Source organism: Pristiophorus japonicus, chromosome 14 (assembly GCF_044704955.1).
Source record: "Pristiophorus japonicus isolate sPriJap1 chromosome 14, sPriJap1.hap1, whole genome shotgun sequence".
In the NCBI taxonomy this organism is placed as follows: Eukaryota; Metazoa; Chordata; class Chondrichthyes; family Pristiophoridae; genus Pristiophorus; species Pristiophorus japonicus.
The window spans coordinates 113,236,271-113,262,173 of record NC_091990.1 but is presented as its reverse complement, the minus strand read 5'-3'; the positions used below and the strand labels follow the sequence as shown (position 1 = coordinate 113,262,173).

At 47.7% G+C, this 25,903-nt stretch overlaps 1 protein-coding gene across 1 annotated transcript in view; it reads left to right on the top strand.

The window, feature by feature from the left end:
• kiaa1549la (KIAA1549-like a) overlaps nucleotides 1–17,647 on the top strand; it is a 542,422-nt gene extending 524,775 nt beyond the window's left edge. Inside the window, exons 20-21 of the mRNA XM_070898600.1 lie at nucleotides 15,924–16,069; nucleotides 17,369–17,647. Of these exons, the coding sequence (XP_070754701.1) occupies nucleotides 15,924–16,069; nucleotides 17,369–17,647 (425 nt within the window). The remainder of the gene's footprint in view (nucleotides 1–15,923; nucleotides 16,070–17,368) is intronic.
• Nucleotides 17,648–25,903: the final 8,256 nt, after the last annotated feature.

Below are 25,903 nucleotides of genomic sequence, written 5' to 3'. Positions count from 1 at the left end.
TGTGTACAATTTTGGTCTCCTAACCTGAGGAAGGACATTCTTGTTATTGAGGGAGTGCAGCGAAGGTTCACCAGACTGATTCCCGGGGTGGCGGGACTGACCTATCAAGAAAGACTAAATCAACAGGGCTTGTATTCACTGGAGTTCGGAAGAATGAGAGGGGACCTTATAGAAACGTTTAAAATTCTGATGGGTTTAGACAGGTTAGATGCAGGAAGAATGTTCCCAATGTTGGGGAAGTCCAGAACCAGGGGTCACAGTCTAAGAATAAGGGGTAAGCCATTTAGGACTGAGATGAGGAGAAACTTCTTCACCCAGAGAGTGGTGAACCTGTGGAATTCTCTACCACAGAAAGTTGTTGAGGCCAATTCACTAAATATATTCAAAAAGGAGTTAGATGTAGTCCTTATTACTAGGGGGATCAAGGGGTATGGCAAGAAAGCAGGAATGGGGTACTGAAGTTGCATGTTCGGCCATGAACTCATTGAATGGCGTTGCAGGCTAGAAGGGCCGAATGGTCTACTCCTGCACCTATTTTCTATGTTTCTATGACAGATAGGATAAGATAGCTGTAGATAGATTGATAGAAGCATATAGATAATATAAAATAGATATAAATAGATAGATTCATAGGATAAGATAGATAGTCAGATAGAGATAGGTAAGATAGCTAGATCATTTAAGATAGATAGGATAAGATGTGAATAGTGAGTCAGTGGAGCTGCTGACCTACTGTCTGCTGGGAAGGGAACCTCTCAGTTGAGGGGTTAGACTGTCATGTTCAGGAGCCTAGCCTCCTCACTGAGCCGAGCACTGCAATGTTTAAATATGAAAGATATGACTATTTGTGTGCGTGTGTGGCATTGCATTTTCACCTCGTATCTCCTGCAGATTCCGGAGGCTGCTGCCCTCTAATGTCCAAACTGGGTGTTGTGAAGGCAGACGGTTTTACGCAGAGACCAAGGCTGCCCCTGCATTTAAAGTGTGGGACGGCAGACACTTAGTGCTGGATTTACGTTGGGCTTGCGCCTCTGTTAGCGCCCGGGAGGGGCAGTAATGGGTCTAGAAATGCTTACCGCCCGGGCAGCCAGCTTCCAGCACCCCGCTGGAACATTTGGTGCCAGTTTTGCGGCGGTGCTGAACAGCACCAACCGGGAGCGCCGTGCTGGTGTGCGATGCCCCCGTCATCGTCCCGATCTCGAAATTTGTTTCACGCTCCGCCCCACACTCAGGGCCCAGCTGATAGATTTTGTGACTGCAGACGCAAACCATTTCCCGCCGCAAAATTTACCGTCCCGCCACCATTAGCTCCCGAAAAATCCTCCAACCGAAAATCCAGCCCTGAGTGCCTTCCCCTGGCTGCTGTTTTAAGCGATGGTCTTAGCCCGTCTAAAGCAAACCGGGTTCACTTCTCTGCTCAAGTTCTCCATGGAGTTTTCGAATGGTGTACAAAGGATTCACACAATAGTATTATGAGGGCACGCTAGGCTTGTATTCCCTCGAGTCTCGAACATTAAGTGGTGATCTAATTGAGGTAATTAAAGGAGTTGATAGGATTGATAGAGAGAAACTACTTCCTCTGGTGGATGGGCGGGGGGTGGGGGAGCTCCAGAACAAGAGTGAATAACCTTAAAATTAGAGCTCGGCTGTTCAGGGGTGATGTTAGGAAACACCTCTTCACACAAAGGGTTAGTGGAAATCTGGAACTCTCTCCTCCAAAAAGCCATTGAGGCTAGGGGGTCAACTGAAAATTTTAAAACTGAGAGGGACAGATTTTTGTTAGGCGAGAGTATTAAGGGATATGGAGCCAAGGTGGGTGGATGCAGTTAGGATACAGATCAGCCACGATCTCATTGAATGGCAGAACAGACTCGAGGGGCTGAATGGCCTCCTCCTGTTTCGATGTTCTTATCCCATGCTGCCTTTTCAGGGTACCAGCTTCTGAAGAAGGCTAGGAATTGCAATTGATGTAATCATAACAACATAAGCAACAGGAGCAGGAGTAGGCCATCTCGCTCCTTGAGCCTGCTCCGCATTCAATAAGATCATGACTGATCTGATATTGGCCTCAACTCCACTCCTTGCCCGCTTCCCATAACCCTTCACTGTTCAAAAATCTGTCGATCTCCAGCTTAAATATATTCAATGACCCAGCCTCAACAGCTCTCTGGGGTAGAGAATGCCAAAGATTCGCAACCCTCTGAGAGAAGAAATTCCTCCTCATCTCCCTTTTAAATGGGCAATCCTTTATTCTGAAACTATGCCCCCTAGTTCTAGATTCCCCCACGAGGAGAAACATCCTCCCTGCATCTACCCTGTCAAGCCCCCTCAGAATCTCATACGTTTCAATAAGATCACCTCTCATTCTTCTAAACTCCAATGAGTACGGGCCCAACCTGCTCAACCTTTCCTCATAAGACAACCCCTTCATCTCAGGAATCAACCGAGTGAACCTTCTCTGAATTGCCTCTAATGCAAGTATATCCCTCCTTAAATAAGGAGACCCAATCTGTACACAGCACTCCAGGTGTGGTCTCATCCCCCTCCTCACTGGCCCTTCTCTCTCACCGTAGGGATCTGACTGTAAGAATTCCTCTGGTCCATTTCACTGTGTACATGTGTCAAAGCGTGACAGAGCAAGTGGGAGGAGGCCATGGAATCTGCTGGTACCATAAGGACATAAGGATTAGGAGCAGGAGTAAGCCTTTCGGTCCTTCGAGGCTGCTCCACCATTCAACAAGATCATGGCTGATCTTCTACCTCAACTCCATCTTTCTGCACTATCCCCATATCCTTTAATTACCTTCGTTCCCAAAAATGTAACGACCTTCTGTCTTGAATATAGTTAATGACTGAGCATCTACAGCCCTCTGGAGTAGAGAATTATAAAGATTCACCACCCTCTGAGTGAAGAAATTCCTCCTTATCTCAGTCCTTAATGGCCGACCCCTTATTCTGAGACTCGTCTTCTAGACTACCCAGCCAGGGAAACATTTTCTCAGCATTAGCCCTGTCAAGCCCCTTCAGAATTTTATGCGGTGGATTTTCGAGTCTTCTCTGCTCCGTTTTTCGCCCCTGGTTGGCGGCAATGGCGGCGGTGAGGTGTTCTGGGCAGGCGGTAAGCCTCCAGCGCCCCGCAGCGACACTCGGGTCAGGTTTTGCTGCGGCGCAGAGCAGCATCGCCCGGAAGAGCTGCGCCCAGTGTGCAACGCTCCTGGTTGCGATACTGGCGCGAGTTTGGACTTTAGCCTGACCCGTACGCCCCGCAGCACACCTCACAGTGAACGCCTGGGAGATGGGGCAGTCCAACGATACTGACAGTGGAGAGGTGAGTAATGGACTCCTGAGGTAAGTGTGATTGTTTTTCCTTTTAAATTTTTTTGCGAATTACGTTGTGGTGTGGGCAATGATTTGAGAATGTTCTTGTGATTTATTTTGCAGGTTTCCTCACCTCCCCCGCCCCGCCGTCTCTCGGTGCGCTGCAGGCCCAGGTCTTTAGCTTGTACAACGTCTCCCTTAGCACTGCACCCCACACTCAGGGCCCAGTTGCCCAATTTTTCTGACTGAAGCACAAACTTTACCGCCCCGCCGCCAATACCATCCCGAAATCAGCAAAACTGAAAATCCAGCCCCTAATTAATGTATCATGGAGATCACCGCTCATTCTTATGGAATATAGGCCTCGTCTGTTCTATCTCTCCTCATAGGGCAATCTCCCCATCGCAGGAATCAGTCTGGTGAACCTAGTGAACTTTTGTTGCACTCCCTCTAAGGCAAGTATGTCTTTTCTTAGGTAAGGAGACCAGTGGCCGAGATTGTCCCCGCCAGAAACAGGGCACACTTACCGTGTTTGAGCTGTTTTCACCGACGCGGTGGATGTGGTGGCCTCTTGCGTGAAACTCCGCTAGTTGGCTTTTTTTTTCAGCGGACCGGAAGTCGGTCATAATGGGGGCGGATGTGGAGCGGAAGTTCGCACACGAGGGCGGCGCATGTGGGGGCGGGCGGGGTGTCCGCTGCTGTCACTCATCAGCGTAGCACTGTTGACGTCATCACGGTGCCGCGTCATCACGTCTCTTCCCTTCACTTAAAGGGGAGACCGGTGTGAGCTCTGCGATTATTTAAGTTCGGCCCACTGGGCCACCAGGGAGGGTTTCGGCCGGGCCAGCGGCCTGGTACCCAAGAGGGGGTGTCAGGCTGCCTGTTGGCAGCCCGGCCGAACCCAGGGGCATAATTGTCAGCCCAACATGGCAGTTGGCCGACAAAAAAGAAATAAGATGGTGACCATGGCAGTGCGCCCTCCCCTTTAATCGCGGCCGCACCGCCATTTTACAAACACTGCAAACACAGTGCACTGACAGAGAAAGCTGTTGGTGAGACTGAGCAGCGGCAGCAAGATTTTCTCTGTTGAATTTCGCGTTCGGGGGGGAACATCGACGGTGCGCACTCTGATGATGCACTTAGGACGGATCGGCAACAGCTGGGCGGAAGTGGAGGGAGCGGGTCACCGCCGGAATATCGCAGGAGGGCAATTTTCAAAATGGCGGCCATTCCACTCCGCGTGGCTGCCGATTTCCAGCGGTGTCAGGCCTTAAGGGAAGGGGCACTTTTGGCCCCCAAAACTGCACAGTACTTCCTTTCCTAATTGCTTGCTGTACCTACATGTTGACTTTCTGTGATTCACGTACAAGGATACCCAGCTCCCTCTGAATGCAAACATTTCATAGAATCATAGGGCTAGACTTTCCACTTCACATCGCCCATCTAAGGCCCATCTATGGCCCAAAGCAGACCTCTATCTCCCATTTTGAGCTAAAAGTGGAAACTAGGCCCAAAATATCGCCGGAAAAATAGGCCCCCAAGTTTACACTTTGATTGCTGAGATGATCGTCCAAATGATCGGCCACACAAGGCCCATCCCAAGTTTCAGCACTTAGCATGCACTTTGCTGGGTCGATGCAAGGCCAAAAAGAGTGCTCAAAAATAGTTGCTTTTTCAGGGCCTTAGCGAGGGAAATGGGCACTACGGATGCCATTTTTAGCCTCTGAGGAAGGGTGGAGAATTGTTTTGAGTTATTTAGAGAGTAAAATTGATGCAAATTGTACTCAGAAATTTGGGACAGTGAATATAAATAGGTATTATCACCTTATTTATGCATATATTGGAATTATTTATTAAATAGCTTTTACATAGTGAAGTTATTTAATGATATTCCGTGGGGAAACAGAATAAACAAACAAATCTGCATGAAGAACTGTACGTTGTAAAACTTATGTAAGTAAGAGAGAAGGTTCAAAAGTTGTAGAAATTTTTTTTTTATTAACAAAGAACTAATGAACAACACCCTCCCTCCAACCCCCCGCACCAACCCACCCTTCCTCAAAATCCCCAAAACGTTACAAGAAGAAGAAATGAACATTTTACAGAACAAGTGGCCATTTAAGTGATGACAACAAGTGACCATTTCAGTCATGACAACAAGTGACCATTTCAGTCATGCTAACAAGTGACCATTTCAGAAAGAATCGAAAGGGAACAGTTAAGTAATGATAACAAGTGAACAAACGAACATTTAACTATTGAATACAATTGGCCAATTTAGTAACAATAACAATAACAAGAGTATAATAAATTGGTAATAACAAGTGAACATTTTAAAACAGGTGAACTATAGAGAAGCACTCCCCCCTCCCTACCTGCGGCCACGTTTCCCTCCAGATTCTATCCCATCCCGTGTTCGCACCCCACCCGCCCGTTTGGTCTACGCAGACCGACACCAAGACGACGTGCAGAGTGGGATGTCAAGATTTCCTGCCGTGGTGGAGGTGACGGAAAGGAAGCGGAAGCCTGAGGCTCCACTTCCGAGTCCGGAGGAACTGTGTCCTCCGTACTTGCTTGTGTGCTAGGGGTCTCGCTGCGAGCAGACACGACATCTTGGGGTGCAGCGCCGTGTCCAGCCAGCATGCCGTAGGGCATTGGTTGTGGCTGTCTTCTGCCGAATCGCCTCCAACTTCTCCCGAGCAGTCTGTGACTGCTCAGAAGACCAGTTCAAGAAGTTCTGGCAGAACTCGCTCCAGGATGCTGGAAACTGGCTCCAGTTCGCAGAGAACTGGCTCCAGTTCGCAGAGAATCCCGTGAACCCCTGGATAAGGTCGCAACCAATCGCGACCGTCTCCCTGCACAGGGAAATCAAGCTCTCTGTCTGGCCCTCCAAGGCAGGCGATTGCTCGCCACGCTGACCGGACCTCCGTGGGGTCAGCGTTTGCAATGTGACACGCCTTGGCGTCGCCACCTGCACACCGCTTGGTCCCATGCTTCTTCCATCTCAACTGAGATGGCCGCAGGTTGTTCCCCTCCCCCCACAAAAATCTCTTCTTCTTCCGTCTCATCAATCTCCTCCTCTTCCTGCTGATATACCACACCAGCAGGAGTCCGCAGTGGCTCCCCTTCCTCCTCAGTCTCCTACGATCTCAGCGAAGTTTCAATGATGGTGGTAGTGGGTTCCACCGACTCGACGGCCACTTGACCTTTAATTTGACAAACAACGTTTAACAATTCAAATCATTACATTACAATTTTTCTCCAAATGAAAACATTGCAATGCTTTCCATTACCCCATATGCATAAGTGATCACAAGGTTTAACATGACCTAACATGACCTCATTCGAAGATCTATAGTGCATCACAATTATATATCTGATTATAGTATAATTGCATAACATTACATGCGTAACTACGATATTTTCAATATTTACCAATGATTCACACATTGCACAATGCACATTTCTCATTACTCACATGTCTCAAGGGTGGGTTCGGCCACACCATGGGATGTGACCGAACGGCTGTCTGGCCCCACCAAGGACACCGCGAGCTCCTCGTACTGGTTTAGTGTGTGCATCATGGCAGCACCCCCATCCGTCCTCCGTTGCTCCCGATTATTCATTGAAATCTTCTTCTGTAAATGATAGGATAACATTGCATGGCATAAGCAAATGGATCAGGCAATTTAAGACATTGAAGACATTTAAGACTGACAGATTTAAATGCTCTATTACAAATTAGCATTACGTTGCATATTTCGCACTACAACATTTAACTTTATGCTGGGTTGTGTAAAATTTAGTTATGTTTAAATGTAACCCAATAACATTGCAGATTCTAGTTACTATTTAGATCATTAAATAATACATAAATATAAATTTCAATTTACTCTCGCAGCTGCCAGTAGGCTGTTCCACCATTTGCGGCACTGGTCCAGTGTGCGCGTTTCATTGGAGGCTGATGTGACTACGTCGGCTATTTCGGACCAATTCCTGCGATATGCACGGAGTGGAGGTTTCCCCTGCCCACCCTGTGTCAGATCCTTCCACCTGAAGCTTACTGCATTTACGAGGGCCTCATTTGCCTCTTCGCTGAAGGGTTTGGCCCTTCTCTTTCCTGCATCTCCCTCCATTCTTTAAATTTATCTGTAATTTGGAAAAGACTTTCTGATCTGCTTCCTTTCTCCTCTCTCTCTCTCTCCCAGACCCACCCAGAGCTTCTGAGCATGTGTGAAGACCCTTGACCTCTCAAAATGCGGGAAGAAGCATCAACCTGAAAAAAAAATCAACCTGCACATGTGCAGTAATGCGTTGCTAGGGAAGCTTTTTTTTTCATTCACTTCCGTTTTCTTTGAGCGATCAGGAGATCGCCGAGAAATGACATCGGCCATTTGACATCGCTGGGCTAAGGCCGAGTGGAAAATCGTAAAAAAAAATGGGCCTTGAGCCGGCGATCAGCACGGGCGATAGGTCCCGCATCGCTGGAACAAGGCCCATTTTTTCCGGCCTTAGCCAGAAAGTAGAAAGTCTAGCCCATAGAACCAGTCTTTCACCATTCAACAAATAGTCTTCTTTATTATTTTTCCTACCAATGTGGATAACTTCACACTTCCCCACATTGTATTCCATTTGCCCTGTTCTTCCCCACTCAGTCAACCTGTCTATATCTCTCTGCAGCCTCTTTGCATCCTCCTCGCAGCTTACTTTCCCATCTAACTTTGTATCACCAGCAAACTTGGCTATGTTACACTCAGTCCCTTCATCTAAGTCATTAATATAGATTGTAAATAGCAGAGGACCAACCACTGATCCTTGTGGTACCCCGCTAGTCACAGCCTGCCAACCTGTAAAAAGTCCCATTTATTCCTACTCTCTGTTTTCTGTCCGTTAACCAGTCCTCAGTCCATGCTAATATATTACCCCCAATCCCTTGAGTCCTAATTTTGTGTAATTATCTCTTGTGTGGCACCTTAAAAAAAAGCTTTTTGAAAATCCAAATACACCACATCCACTGGTTCCCCCTTATCCATCCTACCAGTTACATCTTCAAACCAGATTTGTCAAACATGATTTCCCTTTCATAAAACCATGTTGGCTCTGCCGAATCATACGATTTTCTAAATGCGCGTCCCTAATAATACATTCTAGCATTTTGCCGACTACTGATGTCAGGCTAACTGGCCTATAGTTCCTCGTTTTTTTCTCTTCCTCATTTCTTAAATAGCGGAATTATGTTTGCTACCTTCCAATCCTTGGGGAATGTTCTAGAATCTAGGAAATTATGGAAGATTAATACCAGTGTATCCACTATCTCTGCAGCTACTGCTTTTAAAATCCTAGGATGCAAGTCATCCGGTCCAGGGGATTTGTCCAGTGCTATGACTTTACTTATACTGGTTATAAATTTCTTATTCTCTCCAGACCCATGGTTCCCCACTATTTCCGGAATGTTTTTTGTGTTTTCACCCGTGAAGACAGATACAAAGGGGCTGAACTTACCCCGCACCCCGTTTGTAACTTTATGGGCCTGGGACTTTTACCGACCAGCCTGGAAGTCCTGCCCCTGGCGTGCAATTGCCTTTGCGCCCCTCAAGCGAAGCAGAGTGCTGTCTCATGGTGAGGCCACACCTAGAGTACGACGTGCAGTTTTGGTTTCCGTATTTATGGAAGGATATATTTGCATTGGAGGCTGTTCAGAGAAGGTTCACTCGGTTGATTCCGGAGATGAGGAGGTTGATTTATGAAGACAGGTTGAGTAGATTGGGCCTATACACATTGGAGTTCAGAAGAATGAGAGGTCATCTTATTGAAACATATAAGATAATGAGGGGGCTCGACAAGGTGGATGCAGAGAGGATATTCCTACTCATAGGGGAAACTAAAACTAGGGGGCATAGTCTCAGCATAAGGTGCCGCTCATTTAACACTGAGATGAGGAGCAATTTCTTCTCTTAGAGGGTTGTAAATCTGTGGAATTCTCTGCCCCAGAGAGCTGTGGAGGCTGGGTCATTGAATAAATTTAAGGCGGAGATAGACTGATTTTTGAGCGATAAGAGAATAAAGGGTTTTGGGGAGAGGGCAGGGAAATGGAGCTGAGTCCATGATCAGATCAGCCATGATCTTATTAAATGGCAGAGCAGGCTCAAGGGGCCATAAGGCCTACCCTGCTCCTATTTCTCATGTTCTTATTTTCTCCCTAGGCATCAGCGCAACACTGAGTTCAGCGCCCGCCAACGCGTTACAACGCCCCCCCCCTCCTCTTTAGTTAAAGGGAGGGCCGCTGTGCACTCTGCACTGATAGGCCGACCAACGAGTCGATCGACAAAATAATATGGCGGACCGGGCACACAGGGCCTCCCCTTTCAGCGGTGCCCTGGGTGAATGTCAGCGCCCCACGAAGCTGGCGATGACATCGGCCCGAGGGCCGCAAAGGGGTCAGCATGTGGGATATTCACATGGAGAAGCCGATGAGCATGTAGTCACTGTTGTAATGTAGGAAACGCGGCAGCCAATTTGCGCACAGCAAACTCCCATAAACAGCGATGATATAATGACCAGATCATCTGTTTTTAGTGAATAGTTTAATAAACATGGGCATACAATTGGAAAATGAAGTTCAACACAGATAAATGTGAGGTATTATATTTTAATAGGAAGAATAGGGAGGTCACTTATTACTTGGAGGGTGCGTGTCTAGGTGGGGTAGAGGTGAAAAGGGATCTCAGAGTACAAATACTCAAATCGCTAAAAGTTGCGACACAGGTTAGCAAGGCCATAAAAAAGCAAACCAAGCACTAGGGTTTATTTCTAGAGGGATAGAATTGAGAAGTAGGCTAAACCTGTATCAAACATTCGTTAGCTCTGGTCGCCATATTATAAAAAGGATATCGAGGCACTGGAGAGGGTGCAGACAAGATTTACAAGGATGATACCAGAAATGCGAGGGTATACATATCAGGAAACGATGAACAGGTTGGGTCTCATTTCTCTTGAAAAGAGAAGGCTGAGGGGTGACCTAATAGAGCTTTTTAAATTATGAAAGGTTTTGATAGCGTGAATACAGAGAGAATGCTTTCACTCTGGGGAAGAGCATAACTAGAGGCCATCAATATAAGAAATCCAATGGGGAATTCAGAAGACACTTCTTTACCCAGAGAGTGGTGAGAATGTGGAACTCGCTACCACAGCGAGTGGTTGAAGCGAATAGTATAGATGCATTTAAGGGGAGGGTAGACAAGCATATGAGGGAGAAGGGAATAGAGGGTTTTGCTGCTAGATTTAGATGGAGGAAAAACGGGAGGAGGCTCGAGTGGAGCATAAGTGCCGACATAGTCTGGTTGGGCCGAATGGCCTGTTTCTGTGCCGTATATCCTATGTAATCCTATGTAGTGCTGTTGGTTGAGGGATAAATATTAGGCCATTACTATGTCATGTCTGAAATTACTCATGTAATCCCGGTGTAACTGAAGCCGGAATTACAAACTGATTATTTACCAATTCGGTAGGAGATTTCAAAATGTGTCGGTGTTGCTTTAAGATACGGTTGCTGAGGAGAAACGCAAACTGGTGGTGTAGACCGCCACCTATTGTAAGACATGAAGATTGCGACCAGGAATTCAACAAAAATAAATGAATTTTCCGAGTCAACTGGGGTCCGGAGGGATGTAGGTTCCGTGACTGGGGGCGTAGTCTCAGAATAAGAGGTCGCCCATTTTTGAAACGGAAATGAGAAGGAATTTATTTTCTCAGAGGGTCGTGAATCTTTGGAATTCTCTGCCCCAGAGAGCTGTGGAGGCTTGGTCATTGAATATATTTAAGGTGGAGATAGACAGATTTTTGAAAGATAAGGGAGTCAAGGGTTATGGGGAACGGGCAGGGAAGAGGAGCTGAGATCAGGATCAGATCAGCCATGATCTTATTGAATGGCGGAGCAGGCTTGAGGGGCTAAATGGCCGACTCCTGCTCCTATTTCTTATGTTCTTATGTGACTGAGGCAAGCGGGCAAGGATAATTATCTGGGAGAGCCATGTGGTCAAAGCAGAATAATCTGTCTTAGCTGCTGCATAAAGCTTTTGGCTGGGATCGTCGTGGGAATTAGCATGAGTGAAAGATTCAATTCCAACTTCCCGCCTCAGCACAATATCCCTCGATGCCCTTAACTAACAAAAATCTATCGATCTCAATCTTGAAATCTCCAATCGACCCCCAGTATCTATAGCCTTTGGGTGGAAGAGAGTTCCAGATTTCTACTACCCTTTGTGTGGAAAAAGTACTTCCTGATTTCATTCTGGGCTCTGCACCTCAGGAAGGATATATTGGCCTTGGATGGAGTGCAGCCCAGATTGACCAGAACGTTACCCAGACTCCAGGGGTTAAATTACGAGGAGAGATTACCCAAACTAGTGTTGTATTCCTTGGACTTTAGAAGATTAAGGAGTGATTTGATCAAAGTTTTCATGATATTAAGGGGAACTGATAGGGTAGATAGAGAGAAACTATTTCCTCTGGTTGGGGAGTCTAGGACTAGGGGGCATAGTCTAAAAATTAGAGCCAGGCCTTTCAGCAATGAAATTAGGAAACACTTCTACACACAAAGGGTGGTAGAAGTTTGGGAACTCTCTTCCGCCAACGGTAATTGATGCTGGGTCAATTGTTAATTTTAAATCTGAGATTGGTAGATTTCTATTTTTAAGGGATGTTGGGCAAAGGCAGGTAATTGGATTTGAGGTACAGATCAGCCACGATCTCATCGAATGGCGGAACAGGCTCGAGCGTCTGAATGGCCTCCTCCTGTTCCTATAAACAGCTTGGCTCTAATTTTAAGATTATTTCTCCTTGTTCTGAATTCCCCCCCACCCCATCAGAGGAAATGCTTTCTCCGTATCTACTCTATCAGGTCGTTTTAGCATTTTGGACGCCTCCAGCAAGTAACCTCTTCACATTGAAAGGTCTGCATCTTGTGGGGCCTGTAGACTGAACGATTGTTCGCGTCACCTTCGTGTTGACATGCCTTTAGGTGGCGGATAACGACACAAAAACAAAATGGCTTGATGATGTGTATTGTAGCCTGTAATTTAATTTAGTGCTTCTGGAAACTCAGTTGGTAGTTCAGTAGTTATTATGCGGAGCTAACAGCTCATTGGTTATAGGTTTCAATCCCACCATGACAAGTTAGGAAATTGAATTCAGTAAATCTTGTCATTTGTAGGCACCAGATAACAATGTCCAGGAAAAGCTGCCGGAATGTCGTAGCGAACCGCTGTTAGCTGTGACTCAATGAGCAGCACTCTCTCAGCAGGTTGTGAGTTCACGTCGCCACTCCAGGAACTTGAGCATCTAAATCCAGACTGACACTCCCAGTGCAGCGCTGAGGGAGTGCTGCACTGTCGGAGGTTAAACCGAGAACCTGTCTGCCCTCTCAGGTGGAAGTAAAAGATCCCATGGCAGTATTTTGAAGAAGAGCAGGGGAGTTATCCCCGGTATCCTGGCCAATATTTATCCTTCAACCAATATCACTAAAAATAGATTACCGGTCAGTATCACATTGCTGTTTGTGAGAGCATGCTGTGCGCAAATTGGCTGCCGTGTTTCCCACATTGCAACAGTGACTACACTCCAAAATTACTTCATTGGCTGTAAAGCATTTTGGGCATCCAGAGGTGGTGAAAGGCGCTATATAAATACAAGTCTTTCTTTGTTTAATAATTCTTTCAGAGAAGGGATCCAGACGCACCAACTCGGTCTGGCCAACATGTGACTCCAATTCCTCTGCAAACAATTGCTACTACAGCCTGTAGAAGGCTCACCTCACTCAGCCTCCTCAGGTCATCCGCATATATGTAATGATTTTGCTTCATGGGTTCTTTGCTTAAGAATTCATTGCAACACATTGCTATTAAGAACTAGTTGGTTTATTAGCAAATGGTTTAATAATCACATTACACATTACCAGTTCATCCAGCAGGCTGACAACCACCTGCCTCATTGAGGATCCCCCGAACCCAACTGGCTGGGGTTTTATTTAGTTTTGTGAACATAGAAACATAGAAATCTACAGCGCAAAAGGAGGCCATCTCGGCCCATCGTGTCCGCGCCGGCCAACAAAGAGCCACACGACCCTTGGTCAGCAGCCCTGAAGGTTACATATAAACCGATGAACAATGGCGGAAAGGTAAAGCGCATCCGGCCCAACCAATCCACCCCACATAATTGTGACACCCCTTGCACCACAACATTCTACACTGCACCCCAACCGGAGCCATGTGATCTCCTGGGAGAGGCAAAAAACCAGATAAAAACCCAGGCCAATTGGGGAAAAAAAATCTGGGATAATTCTTCTCCAACCCATCCAGGTGATCGAAACTAGTCCAGAAAATCGCCCTGGCCGTATTCGATTCACTGCAGTACTTACCATCGTATCTGCGCCAGCCAAGAAGAGGTTATACAGTACATTCCCATTTACCAACTCTCGGTCCATAACCCTGCAGGTTACAGCAATTCAAGTGCCCATTCAAGCAACTTTTAAATGTGGTGATGGTTTCTGCATCCACCATACTTCCAGGCAGTGAGTTCCAGACCCCCACAACCCTCTGCGTGAAGAAGCTTCCCCTCAAATCTCCTCTAAACCTTCCACCAACCACTTAAAACTAAGCCCCCTTGTAATTGACCCCTCCACCAAGGAAAATAGGCCCTTGCTATCCACTATATCCAGACCCCTCAAAATGCTATACACTTCAATGAGATCTCCTCTCAGCCTCCTCTGTTCCAATGAGAACAAAGCCAGCCATACAATCTGTCCTCATAGCTAAGATTCTCTATTCCAGGCAGCATCCCAGTAAATCTCCTCTGCACCCTCTCTAGTGCAATCACGTCCTTCCTATAATACGGGACCAGAGCTGCACGCAGTATTCCAGCTGTGGCTTAACCAGAGTATTATACAATTTTAGCATAACCTCCCTGCTCTTGTATTCTGTGCCTCGGCCAATAAAGGCAACATTCCGTATGCCTTCTTAACCGCCTTAGCCACCTGGCCTGCTACTTTCAGGGATCTGAGGACACACACTCCAAGGTCCCTTTGTTCATCTACACTTCTAAGTGGTCTACCATTTAATATATATATCCTTTCCTTATTAGCCCTCCCCAAGTGCATTACTTCACAGTTCTCCAAGTTAAATTCCATTTGCCACTGTTCTGCCCACCTGACCAGTAGGTTGATATCCTCCTGCAGTCCATGACTTTCCTCTTCATTATCAACCACACAGCCAATTTTAGTGTCATCTGCAAACTTCTTAATCGTTCCCCCTATATTCAAATTTAGATCATTGATGTATACCACAAAAAGCAAAGGACTCAGTTCTGAGCCCTGCGGAACCCCACTGGAGACATCCTTCCATTCACAAAAACATCCATCAACCATTACCCTTTGCTTCCTACCTCTAAGCCAATTTTGGATCCAACTTTCCACTTTGCCCTGGATCCCATGGGCTTTAACCTTCATGACCAGTCTACCGTGTGGGACCTTATCAAAAGCTTTGCTAAAGTCCATATACACTACATCGTACGCACTACCCTCATCGATCCTCCTGGTTACCTACTCAAAAAATTCAATCAGGTTAGTCAACACAATTTTCCCTTAACAAATCCGTGCTGACTGTCCCTAATTAATCCGTGCCCTTCTAAATGTAGATTTATCCTGTCTTTCAGGATTTTTTCCAATAATTTTCCCACCACTGAGGTTAGACTGACAGGACTGTAATTACTCGGCCTAACCCTTTCTCCCTTCTTAAATAAGGGTACCACATTAGCAGTCCTTCAGTCCTCTAACACCATGCCCAAATCCAAAGTGGACTGGAAAATGATGGTCAAGGCCTCTGCTATTTCCTCTTTTACTTCGCTCAACAACCTGGGATGTATTTCATCCGAACCTGGGTACGTATCTACTTTCAAAGCTGCTAAATCCCTTAATACCTCCTCTCTCACTATGTTTATTTCATCCAGAATTTCACATTCCTCCCCGATAGCAGCATCTGCATTGCCCCTTTCCTTTGTGAAAACAGACACAAAGTATTCATTAAGAACCATACCAACATCTTCCGCCTCCACACAAAGATTACCCTCATGGTCTCTAATAGGCCCTAACCTTTCTTTAGTATCCTCTTGCTCTTAATATATTTGTAGAATATCTTTGGGTTTTCTTTACTTTTACTTGCCAAGAATTTTTCATGCTCTCTCTTAGCATTCCTAATATCCTTTTTAATTTCACCTCTGAACTTTCTATATTCCTCCAGAGATTCTACAGTATTTAGCTGTCGGTATATGCTTCCCTTTTTTTCTTTATCTTCCCCTGTAAGTCCTGAAACATCCAGTGACTGGCTAAGCCACTCCCAACTCAACAGCTCTACAAACTTGTGAGCATACTCACAGGTGCATACATTACACCCGCTTTGCCAACGGTGCCAACAGCCCCGAGGAGAAGTACAAGAGCAAGTCGTGGATCAAAATCTTCAAGGTGCCTAACCCTGTGCCCATGGGCAGACTGTGTGGATTTTCACCTTTATGCTGCAGGGCATATCTGAAATGTGTTATTCCGATTGTGTTTGCAGGTGGCTCAGTGCCAGCAGTATATGCCATACCAGCCAACAGACCTGGATTCCCAAACTATTTCATCCCTGCTCCTGCTCCCTACCGCAACCATGCCTGGACCCCGTATGTGGGAGACGGAGAAACACATGCCCAGTGGGCAGAGAACGTATGTATAAACCGACCTATGCTACATCTTTATAAAACTTAAATGGCCGACCCCTTATCTTGAGACTGTGCCCCCTAGTTCTACACTCTCCGTCTAGGGGAAACATCCTCCCTGTATCTACAATGTCAATCCCCTTCAGAATCTTGATCTCCATATCCCTTGACTCCTATAGACTCCAAAAATCTATCGATCTCAGCCTTGAATATACTCAGCAACTGAGCCCCCACAGCTCTCTGGGGTAGAGAATTCCAAACATTCACCACACTCTGAGTGAAGGAATTTCTCCTCAGTCCTAAATGGCCGACCCCTTATCCTGAGACTGTGACCCTGTGTTCTAGACTCTCCAGCCAGGGGAAACAGCCTCTCAGCATCTACCCTGTCAAACGCTTTAAGAATTTTATACCTTTCAATGAGATCATCTCTCATTGTTCTAGACTCCTTAAAGTATGGGCCCATTCTACTCAATCTTTCCTCATAGGACAGCCCTCTTATCCCAGTAATCAATCTTCATTGCACCCCCTCAAAGGCAAGATGGTTACAGGATTACTGCTGACTAACCACTCAGAACATAAGAAATAGGAGCAGGAGTAGGCCATTCGGCACCTCGAGCTTGCTCCGCCATTCAATAAGATCATGGCTGATCCGATCATGGACTCAGGTCCACTTCCCTGCCCGCTCCCCATAATCCCTTGTTTCCTTATTGGTTAAGAAACTGTCTATTTCTGTCTTAATTTATTCAATCAACCAGCTTGTACAGCTCTCTGAGGCAGCGAATTCCACAGATGTACAACCTTCTCAGAGAAGAAATTTCTCCTCATCTCAATTTTAAATGGCCGGCCCCTTATTCTAAAATTATGCCTCCTAGTTCTAGTCTCCCCTATCAGTGGAAACATCCTCTCGGCATCCACCTTGTCAAGCCCCCTCATAATCTTATACGTTTCGATAAGATTCTTATGAACTCCAATGAGTAGAGGCCTAACCTACTCCACCTTTCCTCATAAGTCAACCTCCTCATCTCATTCTCATTCTTCTAAACTCTAGAGATTGTCGGCCTGGTCTACTCAATCTCTCCTCAAAGGATAATCCCCCCATCCCAGGAATAAGTCTGTTAAACCGTTGTTGCACTCCCTCTATGGCAAGCATATCCTTCCTTAGGTAAGGAGACCAGAACTGGACACAATACTCCAGGTGCGATCTCACCAGGGCCCTATATAGTTGCAGTAAGATGACTTTACTCTGATACTCTGAAATTAAATTGTGCCGCCCTCGGTTTGAATAACCGCCTGCTTCACTTCTCAGGTGACTCTCCCGGGTTACGTAGAGGCCTTTTCGCACGCTCGGTACCCACAGAGCTCCCCCCCTCGGCAGTACAGTCAGACCCAGCCGTCGAACCCGCCTCGGTCGATCGAGCAGGCCCAGACTCCGTCCAGCGCGGCCTCGCAGCAGAGCCTGACCGAGAACGAGTCGTCCGAAGCGTCCTACACCAACATCTCCACCGCCGCCCTGGTCAAGGCCATCAGGGAGGAGGTGGCAAAGCTGGCCAAAAAACAGACAGGCATGTTCGAATTCCAGGTTTAGCAGGCCCCCCGCATCCCCCCCCCCACCTCCTCCTCCCGCCAGCGTTCTCCCACGCGGAGCATGTTTACAACGATTCTTCCCGCAGGGGGCCAAAGCGGTGTTGCGAATAAACGTACTTTTGGACTTCAGATTGAATTCCGAACCTGGCCTGCGCATAGGTCGTCGACGTCGGGACAGAAACAGAACAGTAATTCCTGTCGAGGATTCAGGACCATTGTTTCAACCCCACCGTCAAAAGCCCAACGCATCGATTATTTGGCGGCTCCAGCAATGGAATTCACCCAAAAACGCACTGCTGTACAGTGCGTGTCTCATCCCAGTTACATTATTTAGTATAAAGTCTAGCGTAAGACCACTGCATTCATGGAGGCTGGAGAACTTTGACTAACTCCTGGACACCGTCTACAAGGTGGCCAGTACACACACACACACATATATATAGAAAACAGACGTGCAAAAAAAAAATGACAAGTTAACTTGACCAAGAGAAAAACGACAATAAATGAGGAAACTCAGCTGTATATCCCCACCTCCCGCCCCACTCCACCTCCCCCCTTAAAGAGATTCAGACGTCAGATGAAAAGAAAAGCTGAACCAACGAGGGTATTGCGGGATCTTGACGACTTACTGCGACCAGTGAATTTTTTGCACCGTCTCCTATTCTATTCACTTGAAGACCTGACGGTTCGTGGTTCCGATCTCGGATCAGAATGGGCTCTGTCTGACTCAGCGCCGGGCAAAGGGAGACCATCACTCCCTTTAAGCCAAGCCAGCAAATGCCCTGACGGTCCACAGACTCTTGGCCGAAGCTCCGATCATCGCTCCGTGACATTCGGTCCGCTCGCCAACTTTGACGCCGAAGGTTCAAAGGCCAAGTGTCAAACCATCCCCTGTCGACAGATGGATCTGTGGGATGGCCTGATTTGAAGATATAACTCTGAGAGGTCCATTTATGAATTGATGGGCGATACTGATTGCGGGATGCACGCCATACGTGCAGCTTTTGTGATCGCCTTTAATAACGGACTCGTCGCTTGTCGGATCTTTCAAATCCCGGGCATTTCACTTCAGCAAAATGATTAAACAGCAAACATACAGGCCCCAAAATTGCACCGAAGTTTAGCCCTTTCCATTACAGCAAGAGCGGAATTGTGTTCTGTCTTGAGTGTCCCTTACGTTGTTTGAGGGCCATGGGGAATATTGAATGCTTGGGATGTACTTTGAACTTAATCCTCTTTAGTTGAGGGATATGGAACCAAGGTGAGGAAATGGAGTTCAAACACTGATCCAACATAGTCAAATTGAATGGCAGAACAGGCTTGAGGGGCTGAGTGGCCTCCTCCGATTCCTAAAGGTCTCTGATGAAATGAACTACAAGAGTGAACTTCGAGTGTTTTACACAAAGAGAACGCAAAGATTGAATCGCCAGCATTTGAATTCTCGTGCTGATCTGTTGTACTGAATGTGTTTTATAAGGAAAGACTCGGACGGGCGAATTCCACCATCCTCAGCTCCCGGTGAGGAGCCACCTCTGCAGTCAGCGTGGGGCCGAGGGTATCTCCGACCTTTGCTTTCTATGAGGGCGGGTCCTTGCTGAAAGTCATGGTGGGGCAGGCGGGATCCCTTCTGAGTAACTCTTAGCACCAAGAGATATTTAATCCACACACCATTCCTCTGCAGATTCAAAAACAATAACAGCAAAATGAACTTGCATTTATACAGAGCCTTTACCGTAGTAAAATATCTTAAGGTGCTGAACAGGAGAGATTATAAAACAAAATTAGACACCGAGCTACATAAGGAGATATTAGGACAGATGACCAAAATCTCAGTCAAAGAGGTAGGTTTTAAGAAGCATCTAAAAGGAGGAAAGAGAGGCAGAGAGGTTTCGGGAGGGAATGCCAGAGCTCAGGATCTTGGCAGCTGAAGGCAAGACCACCAATGGCGGAGCGATTAAAATCAGAGTTGTGCAAGAGGCCAGAATTGGAGGAGCGCAGAGATCTTGGAGGGCTGGAGGAGATTATTAAGCTATTTTTCACTTCTCGGGTTTGAGTAATCTTCTCAGAGGCAAATAAACAGCACTGGGTTTGAGAGCAGTTGGTCTGAATTGCCTTCAATGTATCCCCTCAGAAGGGGAAATGTTAGAGACCACTGAGAGTACGACACTCGAATAGTGATTAATACTTAGTGTGAACAGCTGTTAAAAGCAACGAAAACCTTCTATCCAAAATCAAACTCTTATCTTAGTACAGTTGTTTATAATTTGGTTGTAGCGATCAGTACAGTTTGGGTGGGAGGTTCAGTACAGTTTGGGTGGGGGATCAGTACAGTTTGGGTGGGGGGGATCAGTACAGTTTGGGTGGGGGATCAGTACAGTTTGGGTGTGAGGTTCAGTACAGTTTGAGTGGGGGATCAGTACAGTTTGGGTGGGGGATCAGTACAGTTTGGGTGGGGAAATCAGTACAGTTTGGGTGGGGGATCAGTACAGTTTGGGTGGGGGTTCAGTACAGTTTGGGTGGGGGATCAGTACAGTTTGGGTGGGGGGGCAATCAGTACAGTTTAGTGGGGGATCATTACAGTTTGGGTGGGGGTTCAGTAAAGTTTAGGTGGGGGGGGATCAGTACAGTTTGGGTGGGGGTTCAGTACAGTTTGGGTGGGAGATCAGTACAGTTTGGGTGGGGGAGGATCAGTACAGTTTGGTGGGGGATCAGTACAGTTTGGGTGGGGGTTCAGTACAGTTTGGGTGGGGGTTCAGTACAGTTTGGGTGGGGGATTAGTACAGTTTGGGTGGCGGGGATCAGTACAGTTTGGGTGGGCGTTCAGTACAGTTTGGGTGGGGGATCAGTACAGTTTGGGTGGGGGTTCAGTACAGTTTGGGTGGGGGTTCAGTACAGTTTGGGTGGGGGATCAGTACAGTTTGGGTGGGGGATCAGTACAGTTTGGGTGGGGGTTCAGTACAGTTTGGGTGGGGGATCAGTACAGTTTGGGTTGGGGGGATCAGTACAGTTTGGGTGGGGGGGATCAGTACAGTTTGGGTGGGGGTTCAGTACAGTTTGGGTGGGGGATCAGTACAGTTTGGGGGGGGATCAGTACAGTTTGGGTGGGGGATCAGTACAGTTTGGGGGGGGGATCAGTACAGTTTGGGTGGGTGTTCAGTACAGTTTGGGTGGGGGATCAGTACAGTTTGGGGGGGATCAGTACAGTTTGGGTGGGGGATCAGTACAGTTTGGGGGGGGATCAGTACAGTTTGGGTGGGGGATCAGTACAGTTTGGGTGGGGGTTCAGTACAGTTTGGGTGGGGGATCAGTACAGTTTGGGTTGGGGGGATCAGTACAGTTTGGGTGGGGGGGATCAGTACAGTTTGGGTGGGGGTTCAGTGCAGTTTGGGTGGGGGATCAGTACAGTTTGGGGGGGGATCAGTACAGTTTGGGTGGGGGATCAGTACAGTTTGGGGGGGGGATCAGTATAGTTTGGGTGGGGGATCAGTACAATTTGGATGGGGGATCAGTACAGTTTGGGTGGGGGTTCAGTACAGTTTGGGTGGGGGTACAGTACAGTTTGGGTGGGGGATCAGTACAGTTTGGGGGGGGGGATCAGTACAGTTTGGGTGGGGGTTCAGTACAGTTTGGGTGGGGGATCAATACAGTTTGGGGGGGCGATCAGTACAGTTTGGGTAGGGGATCAGTACAGTTTGGGGGGGGGATCAGTACAGTTTGGGTGGGGGATCAGTACAGTTTGGGTGGGGGGGGGATCAGTACAGTTTGGGTTGGGGGGATCAGTACAGTTTAGGTGGGGGGGATCAGTACAGTTTGGGTGGGGGATCAGTACAGTTTGGGTGGGGGTTCAGTACAGTTTGGGTGGGGGGGGGGATCAGTACAGTTTGGGTGGGGGATCAGTACAGTTTGGGTGAGGGTTCAGTACAGTTTGGGTGGGGGATCAGTACAGTTTGGGTGGGGGGGATCAGCACAGTTTGGGTGGGGGGGATCAGTACAGTTTGGGTGGGGGATCAGTACTGTTTGGGTGAGGGTTCAGTACAGTTTGGGTGGGGGGGATCAGTACAGTTTGGGTGGGGGATCAGTACAGTTTGGGTGGGGGGGATCAGTACAGTTTGGGTGGGGGATCAGTACAGTTTGGGTGGGGGTTCAGTACAGTTTGGGTGGGGGCGATCAGTACAGTTTGGGTGGGGGATCAGTACAGTTTGGGTGGGGGAATCAGTACAGTTTGAGTGGGGGGGATCAGTACAGTTTGGGTGGGGGGGTATCAGTACAGTTTGGGTTGGGGGGATCAGTACAGTTTGGGTGGGGGAGGATCAGTACAGTTTGGGTTGGGGGGATCAGTACAGTTTGGGTGGGGGGGATCAGTACAGTTTGGGTGGGGGGGATCAGTACAGTTTGGGTGGGGGGGATCAGTACAGTTTGGGTTGGGGGGGATCAGTACAGTTTGGGTGGGGGGGATCAGTACAGTTTGGGTGGGGGGGATCAGTACAGTTTGGGGGGGGATCAGTACAGTTTGGGTGGGGGATCAGTACAGTTTGGGTGGGGGGGGATCAGTACAGTCTGGGTGGGGGGGATCAGTACAGTTTGGGTTGGTGGGATCAGTACAGTTTGGGTGGGGGATCACTACAGTTTGGGTGGGGGGGATCAGTACAGTTTGGGTGGGGGGGATCAGTACAGTTTGAGTGGGGGGGATCAGAACAGTTTGGGTGGGGAAGATCAGTACAGTTTGGGTGGGGGTTCAGTACAGTTTGGGTGGGGGGAATCAGTACAGTTTGGGTGGGGGATCAGTACAGTTTGAGTGGGGGGATCAGTACAGTTTGGGTGGGGGGGATCACTACAGTTTGGGTGGGGGGGATCAGTACAGTTTGGGTTGGGGGGATCAGTACAGTTTGGGTGGGGGCTCAGTACAGTTTGGGTGGGGGATCAGTACAGTTTGGGTGGGGGTTCAGTACAGTTTGAATGGGGGGGATCAGTACAGTTTGGTTGGGGAATCAGTACAGTTTGAATGGGGGGGAATCAGTACAGTTTGGGTGGGGATCAGTACAGTTTGAATGGGGGGGATCAGTACAGTTTGAATGGGGGGGAATCAGTACAGTTTGGGTGGGGGTTCAGTTCAGTTTGAATGGGGGGGATCAGTACAGTTTGGGTGGGGGATCAGTACAGTTTGAATGGGGGGGAATCAGTACAGTTTGGGTGGGGTGAATCAGTACAGTTTGGATGGAGGGATCAGTACAATTTGGGTTGGAGGATGCTGAGAGGATGTTTCCCCTCATGGGGGAATCTAGAACTCGGGGGCACAGTTTCAGAAAATGGGTTGCCTATTTAAAAATGAGATGAGGTAGAATTTCTTCTCTCAAAGAGTTGTGAATCTTTGGAATTCTCTACCCTAGAGGGCTGTGGATGCTCTTAGAATATTCAAGACTGAGAGATATAGATTTTTGGAGTCTAGGGGCGTGAAGGGATATGGAAATCGGGCGGGAAAGTGGAGTTGAAGTTGATAATCTTATTGAATGGTGGAGGAGGCTTGAGGAGCTGCAGGGCCTACTTCTGCTGCTATTTCTTATGTTCTTATGTAACAATCAGTACAGTTTGCTTATCGCATTTAGTTTATTCACAATTCACCCTTTTTGAAAGACAATCCTCTCTGTTGCAATATCTTCAATCCGCACCATTTGGCCTGTTATTATGGAACAGCATTACAGACTGGGCTGCTAAATGTCTGTAATTGTTGAACTGGAATGTTTTCTGAGGATGATTAAGTGACCGCATTGTTGAGCAGGCTCAGATTGGCTCTTGTCAATAGTTTAAAGAGCCGAAATCACCGTACGCTGTCTGTCATCCCATGCAATAACCAGCACTGCCTCCCATCCTGCACAGTCGCAGCGATTGCAGATACACCCAGTGCTCCACATAGAATGCATCACCCATAACGGGAGTGAATCCCTTCTACAGTCCTGACATTCGGAACAGCACATTGGGGTCGAAGAGGCTGAGCAATGTATTAATCATCTCTTCAAAGTGCCAGTGAGTCTTGAACAGCACATGCTCCGGAGTTTAGTACAGAGTGGTGATTGCAGTCTTCACTGGGATCAGCCGGTTATACTGATCCTGTGGGACGCTGCCAAATCAATCACAACAGGACCATTCAGGGGATGCTGGAAATCTGAAATCAAAACAGAAAATGCTTCAATACTGTGGAGAGACAAACAGTTAACCTTTCGGGTTGATCAGAATTATAATCTTGCTGCTGTTTGAAGGTGTAATGTATTTGCTTCATGGGTTCTTTGCTTAAGAATTCATAGCAAAGCATTGCTATTAAGAACTAGTTAATTTATTAGCTAAGGTTTAACAATCACACCACACATTACCAGTTCATCCACCAGGCTCACAACCACCTGCCTCATCGTGGAACCCAACTGGCTGGGGTTTTATTGAGTCACGTGAACATCACGAGATTGGCTAAGCCACTCCCAACTCAACAGCTCTACAACTATTTTAAAGTTGAAACATTAGTGCCCACTTATTAAAGGGGGGCACTAAAACCGATACAATAAACAAATTAAACTTGGGACAGTAAACTAATTCAAATTCAAATTTGGTTGCCGGCGCCCACCTCTCGCAGAAGTCCGCGAGGGTACCAGTGGATGCTGTGTGCTCCATCTCCAGGAACACCTTGGCTCGGATGTAAATGCGGAAGAGAGGTAGGCAGTCAGGCTGAACGACCCCCTCGACACCCTCTGCCTGGACCGGTTGATGGCCATCCTGGCCAGGAGCAGTCCTACGAGGAAGCCTTCCAACCTGCCCATTCCCTCCGCACAGGGTGCCCAAAGATCAGGAGCATGGGACTGAAGTGCAATCAGAATTTGAGGAGCAGCCCCTTCAAATAATGGAATAGGGGCTGCAATCTCACACATTGAACATAGACGTGGAACACAGACTCCTCTAGACCGCAGAAATGACAGGCTGCCTGGGAGTCCTTGAACCGATTGCACGGGACTGCTCTGTGCTACACCCTCCAGGCCAAGTCCCCAATAAATAAAGGGAGGACTCCCACATAGAGAACACTCCATGAGGACCCCCGCCTCCTCCGGATAGCAATATGGTGCACCATGGCAGACGAGAATGGCAAAATGGAGAGTGTAAAGAGCAGCCCGTACAGGCATCCCCTCCGTGCAACAAAAATATGGGTGTAAGCTGTCCATGAGACACAGAGCCCTGTACATCTGGAAACCTTTATTTTTACTCGGTTGGTTTTCACATGGCTTTCCTGTGGGACCTCTCGCATTTCAATTGTGAAAATCCCAAAGCGAGAATCATACCACTAGACCCACGAGTCACCGACATCAACGGCTCTATAACTATTTTAGTTGTAACCTAATAATCAAGTGCCCCCTGATTAAAGGGGGAGGGGGGCACACTCCAAAAACTTTTCAAGTGCCCCTTTTTTTTGTTTTTTTTAGGGCAGTAAAAACGCAAATTATACAAGTGCCCCCTGGCTAAAAGGAGGGGGGGGGGAGGGGGGACACTAAAACCGGCACAATAAACAAATGAACCTTTAGACAAATATCAATTAAAATTTGGTTGCCGGGGGTGATGATGCACTCCAGTCCCTCAGGTGACCACCTCTCGTGGAAGGCCGCGAGCGCACCGGTGAACACTGGGTGCTCCATCTCCAGGGACACCCTGGCTCAGATGTAACTGCGGAAGAGAGGCAGGCAGTCGGGCTGAACGACCCCCTCGACCGCCCGCTTCCTGGACCATCTGATAGCCCCCTTGCCCATGCCCAGGAGCAGTCCTACGAGGAGGCCTTCCGACCTGCTCGCTCCCCTCTGCACAGGGTGCCCAAAGATGAGGAATGTGGGACTGAAGTGCAACCAGAATTTGAGGAGCAGCCCATTCAAATAATGGAATAGGGGCAGCAACCTCGCACATTCCATAAAAACATGGAACACGGACTCGTCCAGACTGCAGAAATTGCAGGCAGCTTGGGAGCCCGTGAACCGACTTAAAAACTTATTGCATGGGACTGCTCCGTGCACCACCCTCCAGGCCAAGTCCCCAATAAATAGAGGGAGGACTCCCGCATAAAGTGCACTCTATTGGGGACCCGTGCCTCCTCCGGACGGCAAGGTAGTGCGCCATGGCGTGTCCGGACGGCAGACGAGGATGGCAAAGTGGAGAGTGTGAAGAGCAGCCCGTACAAGTGTCCACTCCGTGCAGCAAAAAGGTGTTCATGAGACACAGAGCCCTGTACATCTGA